This window comes from Orycteropus afer, unplaced genomic scaffold, assembly GCF_000298275.1.
Source record: "Orycteropus afer afer isolate SDZICR_OR568_19922 unplaced genomic scaffold, OryAfe1.0 scaffold00084, whole genome shotgun sequence".
NCBI classification, from domain to species: domain Eukaryota; kingdom Metazoa; phylum Chordata; class Mammalia; order Tubulidentata; family Orycteropodidae; genus Orycteropus; species Orycteropus afer.
The window spans coordinates 10,669,835-10,680,281 of record NW_006921671.1 but is presented as its reverse complement, the minus strand read 5'-3'; the positions used below and the strand labels follow the sequence as shown (position 1 = coordinate 10,680,281).

Genomic DNA, 10,447 nt, shown 5'->3' with positions numbered 1-10,447 from the left:
ATGACTCAACAAAGAAATGGAAAGTCTGACTGATTAACAACTGTAGCTGCCAAACCTGGACAGCCCTTTTGTGATTTTCCTTTAACTTTGCCCTGTATGTAAAAAGACCCCTATGCTACCCCTACACATCCTGCTAAATCACCCCTTCTACCAACAACCACCACTACCATGGCCATACTAGAACACCTGGGTTGTATCCTGAAAATGCAAATGTAGAGCTGATGCCCATTTGATACAGAAAACAGAATATGGAAGAGGTTGGAATACATATGAAAAGGTATTTAAACTGCAGGAGGCCTATGTTTCTTTTCGGAAATCCTAATTTTAGTTATTTTGTTGCTCTTTCCCTTATTTTTCTTCTTTTTAACCTCACTCAGATGAAGAGAATGAAATGAAAAGAGCATCCCCTGAGCCTGAACTGCATCTCAGGTCTTACCAAATGGAAGTTGCTAAACCAGCCTTAGAAGGGAAGAACATCATCATATGCCTCCCTACAGGGAGTGGGAAAACCAGAGTGGCCGTGTACATTACCAAGGGTCACTTGGACAAGAGGAACGGATCATCTGCACCTGGAAAAGTCATCGTCCTTGTCAATAAGGTATTTGAATGATAAAATATAACTGTGTTAGCTTTCATTTTATTAATCTGAAACATTTAAATAACATTTGTGACAATAGATTACACAGATTTAGCTTAGTTAGGAGTTATGTCCGTGTAAAGGAGCCCTGGTGGCAGAATGCTGTTTAACCCAAAGGTGGGTAATTCCAACCTCCAAGGCTGGAGATCTTCTGCTGTAAAGATTTCAGCCTAACCCTGTGGGGCACTTTGATTTTATCTGTTGACCCTTAAGTCAAAGTCAGCCATGTCCTCTTTATCCAGAAAATAGTTTGGTTTGAGAATAAAGAGATAATTCATTCTCTGAACAACTAACACTGTTAAAAGCTCTACATTTATTCATCAGAATCTGTTACTCTGGAATTCCCACCCACTGGTTACAGTTCTTTCCTCTGTGACTATATGGAGTCAGTCTTCATTCTCTTGTATGACAGCCCTTCACAGAGGGAAGGCGGCATTATGGCTCCTAAGTTATTTTTCTATTTTTCCCCCTCAGGATAAATGTCCTCAGTTGCTTCCACATATTACATGGTTTCCAGACCTTTTATCTTCCTGAGTACTCACACTCTTCCACTCATTTATCTCAGGCTTATAATGTGGTGTCCAGAGCTGGACAAAATGCCATAGATATGGTCTGACCTTGTGCAGAGTATAGGAGAAATGAGCAGTGACACTCAGCCCATGACTGGATTGGCTTTTGGCATTAATGCTGGCATCCCATGGACTCAACTGGAACTTGCCGTGAACCTAAAAGCCTCAGATTCTTTTGATTTGAAACTATGTTAAGCTAGAACTTTCCTAACCTGTATTTGTGCAGTTATGTTTTGAGCCTAAATGCAAATACTTACATTTATTTCTTCTTATCATTCATATTGATTGATAATTCATGCTCTCATTTTTGTGTGTCTAACGTACTTTTTTCTTCTTCTTGTTCCTAACTCCTTCTTCTCTCAAAGCTATATTCTAGTCATGGACCTTCTGTCCCATCAGATATAGGTGAATTTTATGAATCAACTTTTACAGCCATGTTTAAGTGTCAGTTTATCATCATTAATTATTCATACTCATTTAAATGTAGTCTGGAAATTTGAAGATGTAAGTCTAATTCCTGATCTACTTTCTTATGGTTTTTCTCCTCAAGATTACTAGAAATCCCTCCACTAGTTCTTCTATCTATGCCATAATTGTTGTTTACTATCCCATTTCTTAATCATATTAAAGAAATTTCTGCTTTAATTCTTTTTAATTGAGTCAAAAACCTCTGGCCCAGTAAACCAACATAAACTGTCTTCTCTATTTGGCCCCATAGCAAGGTATTGTAGTTTGTGATCTAGAAAAAATAAATCCTGTTCCCTAATACTGTTTACTTGCATCTCCCTTCCTCCCTGCTTTCCATAGATGTAGCCTTCAGATGCAAGGAGAAATGAAAACACCACCTGTGTTCCCAGACCTTCCATTTCCTATCAAGGGCTTCAACATCATGAGAGAGAATTCCCAGGTTCCTTCAGATGCTAAAATGCAGCCCCATACGATTCAGCAGAAGTGGGTAGCAGTTGGGTTGATTAGTCTTGGCAGGCATTCTGTCACATCTCAGGAAAAGGCTCCAAAAGGACCACACACCTCCCAATTAGCCATGTCAGGCTTGCATATGGCTATCTTTGTGTCCTTCAATAGGAAGTCAACACCGCCCCCAGCGAGTATCAGGATTTCCAACACCTGTTACCTTCTGTGACAACTTCCTTTTGTTCTGTAGATCAAAGGATGCTGCTTCTTTGGAAGATCTTGACTCACCCTTTATGGGCAGAAATTCATGTCACTGTATCACAGGAAGGAACTGTTGTTATTATTATCCCCGACTTACGTATTAGGAAAATGATGATCTGAGACTTTAACTGATCAGTCAGCAGTAATGCAACCAAGAAACCGCAGAGCTGAGACTTGAATCTTTATCTTCTGACCTCCACTGGTCTTCTCTACATCATACTCTACTGCCAGAATAAAAGGATAGGTGGACTATCAGGAGTTTTCCGAGTGCTGGCAATATGCCAGGCTCTATTTCATTTAATATTCACAACAACCCTATTGTGTAGGTTAACAATGTTCTCATTTTATTAATTCAGAAATTGAGATGAGTAGTGATTAAGTAACTGGAAGGCCACACAACAAGCAAGTGGTTGCCGTAGCTGTTTTCAGAGGCTGATTTTATTTTCTCTGGATCATGCTACTTTTTTTCCTCAGTTTCATTTAATTTACTTTCTGCTCTTTTCCTCAGAATTTTTCTCTGTGACATCTTTCTCAGGTTATTCCCACTGTCTTTATAAGTGGAATGAAAAGAACCCATCTAGAAGACTGAACCAGGAAAGGGTTTGTGGGAAGGGAAAAGAGCTGTGGCTCTCAAATTTCAGAGGGCTTGACATTTGACTGCTAACCAGAAGGCTAGTGGTTCAAACCAACCAGCCACTCCTCAGAAGGAAGACTGGGCAATCTACTTCTGTAGAAATACCGCCTTGGAAACCCAAGGAGGGGTCGCTATGAGTTGGATCTGACTCGAAGGCTGTGAGTTTGGGTTTTTTTTTTTTTTTGATGTGTAACAGGAGATAGTTCATAAAATGGAGGTTTGGGGGCTCTGTCCCCAGAAATTGTCCTTAGATTCATTATTTTTTGGATAGGGTCCAGGAGTCTGCATTTTCCAAGTCTCTCAAGGGATTTTGTAGTAAGTAGATCATAGATCTTACTTTGAAACACACTAAATGAAAGTTTATCTTCTTACTCTTTGTAGTTCATGTTTTATTCTTTTATTCACTGACATTGATTACTCATTTAAGTCCACTTAGCATCCTTGGAAGGAGCCCTGGTGGTGCAGTGGTTAAGTGCTCAGCTGCTAACACAAAGGTTGGTGGTTCAAACCCACCAGCCACTCTGTGGAAGAAAAATGTGACCGTCTGCTTAATGTTAAAAACTGTATAAAATTCAACTGTGTATTACTCCTCTTTAAAAAAAAAAAAAAAATGACAGCCTTGGAAAGCCAATGGGACAGTTCTACTCTGTCCTATGGCGTTGCTGTGAGTCGGAATCTACTCAATAGCAGTGGGTTTGGTTTGGGTTTTGGGTTGCTTCCTTGGAATCTATGGATTTCATTTACCATCCTCCCACCATTCATTCTTAAAAGTCTTTGTTATTTCTACTAAATACCAATGCAAAGCAGTGTTCTTCATAAAGTATTTCCTCACCTAGCTAGATCAGCCAGTCCTTGTTTTACACACAATTAGGGCTAACCATGAGTAAAGGAATATCTGGGTGGTATGAATAGTTAAGTGTTCAATTACTGGCCAGAAGGTTGGTACTTTGAATCCACCCAGAGGATCCTAAGAAGAGAGGCATCGTGATATGCTTCCGAAAGGCCACAGACTTGAAAACCCTATGGAACACAGTTCTTCTCTACACACTTAAGGTCATCATGAGTTGGATTTGACTTAACAGCAATTAATAACAATAACCTTAAATAAAAGATGAATAGTACATATCCTGCAGACCAGTGGAAAGGCAACCACTAATAATGATCACATTATCAGGAATATAATGATCATTCTTTGATGCTTTGTGTTGAAATCCTACCTGCCAACTTTATTTGCTGCTCTATGAACTCCTGGCCTTCCATGTACTGTAGGACAGAGTAGAACGTCCCCCATGGGGTTTCTGAGGCTGTAAATCTTCATGGAAGCAGACTGCCACATCTTTTCCTGCAGAACATCTTTAACCACTACATCACCACAACTCCTTTCCATTGTACTAATCTTTCTAGGATGTGACCTACTAGTTGGCCTGACTGTTCCTTTCCCCTAATCCAGGAGGTATTCTAATGATGTTTAATACTGAGGTATGAACCCAGCTACCTTCAGTAGACAGTATAATAGTCAGCTGAAATGCCAAGCCTCTTTGTAGCTATTGTTGTTTTCCAGCAGTTTATTCATAGTCATCCCCTAGGCAATGTCTCAACTCCTAAATCTTAGTTTCCTATTCCCTCCAATCCTCGAGGAATTTGCCTCAGGCCCAACTCCACAATAAACAGCAGGAATAAATCACTACTACAACACAACACATAATGCTCCTTGTGAACTATTACATGAAATTTAAAATATTTTGCTTGGTGTTGATAGCCCTGACCCTGCTCTACAAATTAAAAATGTATTCTGAATATTCATTGAACCATCACTACATTATAAAAACAAAATCAGTTGCTGTAGAGTTGATTCCGACTCATGGTACCCCATGCATGCCAGAGTAGAACTGTGCTCCATGAGGTTTTTGGTGGCTGAGTTTTCAGAAGGAGATCTTCCACAGTGCTTCTGGGTGAAGTCAAACTACCAATGTAGCAGTTAAAATCAAAAACCAAACCCACTGCCATGGAGTAGGATTCTTGGGTTTCTGAGGCAGTATCTCTAGGGCAGTAGATTGCCCAACCTTCCTTCTGAGGAGTGGCTGGTGGGTTTGAACCGCCAGCCTTCTGGTTAGTAGTCAAAGCCTTAGGCACTATGCCACCAGAGCTCCATTTAGCAGTTAGCAACTGAGGATTAACCGTTTGCACCACCCAGGGACTCTCTAGGTTATAATTCTTTATAAACCCTTCTTTTTAGCAGTCAGTTGCTTCTTCCTCTTTGCTGTTATTTTCAAATGTTTCTTAAGAGGAATCATTGCCCTATGTTGTAATAATTTGTTCTGTTTATTTTATGTTGGTGTGTGTATCCACCTAGAGTGAATTACTCAAGGTGATCAACCATATCTTAAATATCTTTGTGTTCAGGCACAATGTCTAATGCCTAACAAGTATTCTAGAAATGTTCACTGACAGATACATGTTTAATATTTATTGACAGATGAATAATGAACTGATGGATAAGTAGTTATGCCTAATGAACTGATCATGTAAACAGTTCTATTAATGCATGCCAATAGTAGGCTTTGGTCAATACTCATTTTACCTTTTTTTTTTATTATTTTTTAAAATCTGGGTACTCTTTTAAAGGTACCCTTAGTTGAACAGCTCTTCCGTAAAGAGTTCAAACCATTTTTGAAGAAATGGTATCGTATTATTGGATTAAGTGGTGATACTCAACTGAAAATATCATTTCCAGAAGTTGTCAAATCCTACGATGTTATTATCAGTACAGCTCAAATTCTTGAAAACTCCCTTTTAAACTCAGAAAAAGGAGAAGATGCTGGTGTCCAGTTGTCAGGTTGGTTGGAGTGTTTCTTTTTACAAAAGAAGAATTAACAATAATATTAATGATATAGTAATGGAAGCTATAGTAAATAATTTAAAAGATGCTGATAAAGATGAAAAATCTTGCTTTAGATTTTCTTTCCTTGCTCTTTAAACCTCTTGTTCTATTGCTTAGGGGGAACAAACAAATAATTTGTTAAGTATTTAATTAGATCATTCTATATAGCAACCCTATCAGATTACCATGGTTAAATCAGTTACACATTGCAGTTCCCATTTACTTGTGCTATTGGATCTAGTTATATCTTCCTTCTTCTCTATAGAATAGAAATAATATTCTTTCTATTTTATGGAGGATGGGAAAAGAGGGAGAAAGGAAAGGAAGTAAAAATAAATATAATAATTAAATGCAATGTTAAAACAAGGCAAAATTATCTGTCTTTAAATAGTGTGGTTTGTATTTAAAGGAATACAATTAAAATATAACACCTTAAAATTAAATGTTTTATTAAAGAACAAAAGTGTAATACTGAGAGTTTTTAGAAATAAAGTCAGGGTTTGAATTCCATCCCATAACACTTTTTAGCTCTTTAAAATTTCTGAAGCTCACCCATTAAATGAGGATGATATCTATAACTAACAGGGGTATGTTCATGGTTAATATGCATGAACTTCTGTATGTACAAGTTTCTAGTATAGTTACATTTTCTACCTGAAAAGTGACAGAGAGCTGTGCCAGTGTCCAGCCCCAGAAAAATACATCCTAGCTCAACTTACTAGGTTAAAGGTACTTTCACTGTCGTTTGCTGATATGGATAAAAGGACCATTTGCATTTTCTTTTAAGACTTTTCCCTCGTCATCATTGATGAATGCCATCACACCAACAAAGAAGCAGTCTATAATAACATCATGAGGCGTTATTTGAAACAGAAGTTGAAAAACAATGCTCTCAAGAAAGAAAACAAAGCAGTGGTTCCTCTACCTCAGATACTAGGACTCACAGCTTCACCTGGTGTTGGAGGGGCCACAAAGCAAGCCAAAGCTGAAGAACACATTTTAAAAGTAAGTCATTAACTTTATCTATTGCCAGTAAAACCAAAGCGAAAACAAATACCAACGTTCCATGTGCTTTTTCATTAAAGCTTTGTCCAAGTGCCGTGGAGTATAAGTGAAATCTATCTGCTCTAACTAAAAGAAATATACATAATGCTCTACAAAACTGTAATATGCCTCAATAAATAATAAATAATATAAATAAATAACTTAGAACACTGTCATAAAACTGAAATGCCTTCTTTTCAACAATTCTTATATTTAAAGTTGATGATCTATTTGATGTAGAAATATGCATGAACTATGAGAGTTTCTAGTTTTCACACATGATAAAGTGTTATTCCATGAGTTTCAAAATTAGATGTTTTTTACTGTGTCTTTTCTCTTCTAAGTGATCCTCAGATTCTGGGTAAGTCAAATTAACTGGGAAATGGAGCTATGCTACAGTTAAAGATGTATTGCTTTTCTGCTGGTGATGGTAACACCATCAGGGTGCTGCTGTTGATCTCAAATGTTAAATGGATTCAATGTAATAGAAGAATGGCAGCATCAGGGCAATTACTTTTGTCTTTAAGTCTCTTCCTTTAAGTTGAACTCAGTAACAATCATGCCCAATAGAGACAACATGCAAAGGCTGGATTATTGGCTCCAAGATAAAATTTATTACCAAGATTAAGGACTACCTTCAATCTAGAGGCAGCCACATGGGCATCTGCTGCTTCCTTCCTTAGGGATAGAACAAGATGGCAGTACGATCCATAGATGTCAAGATGGCCTTTAATATGATAACATAATAATATTATAAGATATCACAGACATATACCTTATTCTCTGCCTGTCATGGCAAGTTACTATATATTGTCCATGTTGGGTTTTCTAAATAGGAAATGGAATTTCAGAAATGAAAAGAAATGCCTTTCTTTTCAGAATTACCCATCAGTTTGATTTAGAAGCTCTCCTAATAGTGAAAAATATTATTAGCTAAACAGAGCCAAGGAAAAACAAGAAAAATGCTGTATTTAGCAAATAACACTACATCCTTCTTACATGAAAAAGAATTCTATATTGAATCAGTTAAACTGGAAAATTAATTATTTCAGTGTTAAAAATGTCTTTATCTAGATATGTGCCAATCTTGATGCATTTACCATTAAAACTGTGGAAGAAAATATTGATGAACTCAGAGACCAAATAAAGGAACCATGTAAGAAATTTGCAATTGCAGATGTCACCAGAGAAGTATGTACTTACATTTTTGTATTTATTTGATTGGTGATACCATACTCAATTGAAAAATGATAAAGCCTATTTTATACTGACCACCTGAAGAATATTATTGTAAAGTTGTAGCAAGAAAGTTATAGTTTGATTCTTTTCTATTGATACTAGGCAACAAAGCACTCCTATGTATTTTCTCCATCCTTTTACTTTTATAGTTTGTATGAAGTAGAGAGTAGCTCAGTAATTGTTTGACGACATATGAGTTGTTGAGAGAAGCAGGGACTGTACACCTGATTAGAGCAATTACCATGGTTCTTTTTACCCTTTTCTACTTTTTACTTTCTTGGTAAATTGCAAGATTGCTTTTCTGACATAACACACTACCAAAATCAGAAACATTTTGTTGCTACCAGATTATAGTTGGCAATGATAATGAGAATCCTACCTAATTTGCATATTTGCATATTTACTTTCTAAGGAAAATACTGACATGGTAAAGAAATGAAATATTTACTTTAATGGTGTCTTTGCAATGAATATTTTTACTGAGTATAAACACTGACTAAGAGTCAACTTGGACATTATGACTAGTACATTTTGTCATTATTTTTCTTTTGTAAAATTTTTAAAGTGTGCTCAATTTAACTGTATGTACTTGATAATAAGTTTGTTTAATCATTGAAATCTACCTCATAAGCATGTTAAGATTAAACAATATAAGATATATGCTCTGGATAATATTATGCTTGATATGTAAGAGGCACTAACCCAGTGTTAGTGAACAGCCACCCTAATATTTTTGAAATTTGGAAGAAGAGAATTATCTGTTTCACCTGAACTAGTTCATTTGAATATACTAATTCATCTTTACTTTATGTTACTTACTCAGTTTTACGTGATTAATTTAAATTCTTGTTTCTATTCATAATCATGAAAATATATCCTACATTTTCAAAGAAGAATTTGCCATCCCATTCTTTAATTTATTTAATTTTTTAATAAACGTTTTATTAAAGTATAACATACATGCAGAAACATAAAAAATTATAAGTATATAGAGCATTGACTTTTCATAAACTGAAAAGACCTGTGTATCCAAAATCAAGATCAAGAGACAGGAGATTAACAGCATCCCAGAAGAAGCCCCTGGTGATCTCCTTCCAGTCACCATCCTTAGACGGGGGCCACTAGCCTGACTTCTAACACCAAACATGAGTTTTGACTGATTTTGAGCTTTATGTAAATGGAATAAGATAGTATATACTCTTTTGTGAGAGCTCTGGTGGCATAGTGCCTAAGGCACTTGACTGCTAACCAGAAAGTTGGTGGTTTAAACCCACCAGCCACTCCTCAGAAGGAAGATTGGGCAATCTGCTTCCATAGAGATATCACCTCGGAAACCCAAGGAGGGGTTGCTATGAGCTGGAGACAACTTGACAGCACATAACGACAACAATAACAACATACTCTTTTGTAGCTGACTTTGTTCAGAATTTCACCTCTCACGTTATTTTAGTAGAAATAATACTGGAACCAGTTCTTCAAAGAGAAGCATTTTTTTTCAAACTAGATTGTGTCTTTCCTGAATAATTGACATTAGTGCATACTTTTCAAATATCCAAGCTTTATATCATTCATTACCTTTACATTTTAAAACTTTTAAATTGAAAATTCCAGCAGGAATACATGATGTTGGTGTGGGTGTGGCTTGGGGGTGGAGGTAAAAGAGATGCTAACAAAAATAAATACAAAGAGGTTATCAAAGGTTTTCCTTTCTTTAGGAAAATATTCTAAATTAGATTTATTGTAGCATGGTATTATTTTTAGGAAGATAATATTACTCCTTTAACAATGTAAGTATGTAAAACTAAGTGTATAATTTATTTTTAGGATCCATTTAAAGAAAAACTTCTAGAAATAATGACAAGCATTCAGACTTTTTGCCAAATGAATCCAATGTCAGATTTTGGAACTCAACCCTATGAACAATGGGCCATTCAAATAGAAAAAAAAGGTAATTTGAGTTTTGCCCCAACACTTATTTTAGTCCATGTTTGTGCCAAGATTTCAGTTGACTGTGTCCCATGTTTCTAAGCAGATTGGAAGGAAATGGAATATCTGTGCTCCAAACAGGATAAGGATAAGTATGCTCTAATTCCTTATCTAAGGTTTTCCCTGGCCAATTCTTTCAGAAGTGGACGGCCTCTTCCTTCTTCCTAGTCTGTCTCAGTCTATAAACTGGGCTGTTACCTATGCACCAGGTGCATCTCGCTGGGTTTTAAACACCAAAGGCTCAGCCTCAAAACTCACGTCTACATGTCACCACAGTAGGACAA

The 10,447-nt window shown here is 36.5% G+C and overlaps 1 protein-coding gene across 1 annotated transcript in view; it reads left to right on the top strand.

The window, feature by feature from the left end:
* The window catches only part of IFIH1 (interferon induced with helicase C domain 1), a 77,437-nt gene that overhangs the window by 33,242 nt on the left and 33,748 nt on the right, over window positions 1-10,447 (top strand). The window contains exons 5-9 of the mRNA XM_007941846.2: window positions 378-598; window positions 5,639-5,849; window positions 6,682-6,899; window positions 8,013-8,129; window positions 10,002-10,125. Of these exons, the coding sequence (XP_007940037.1) occupies window positions 378-598; window positions 5,639-5,849; window positions 6,682-6,899; window positions 8,013-8,129; window positions 10,002-10,125 (891 nt within the window). The remainder of the gene's footprint in view (window positions 1-377; window positions 599-5,638; window positions 5,850-6,681; window positions 6,900-8,012; window positions 8,130-10,001; window positions 10,126-10,447) is intronic.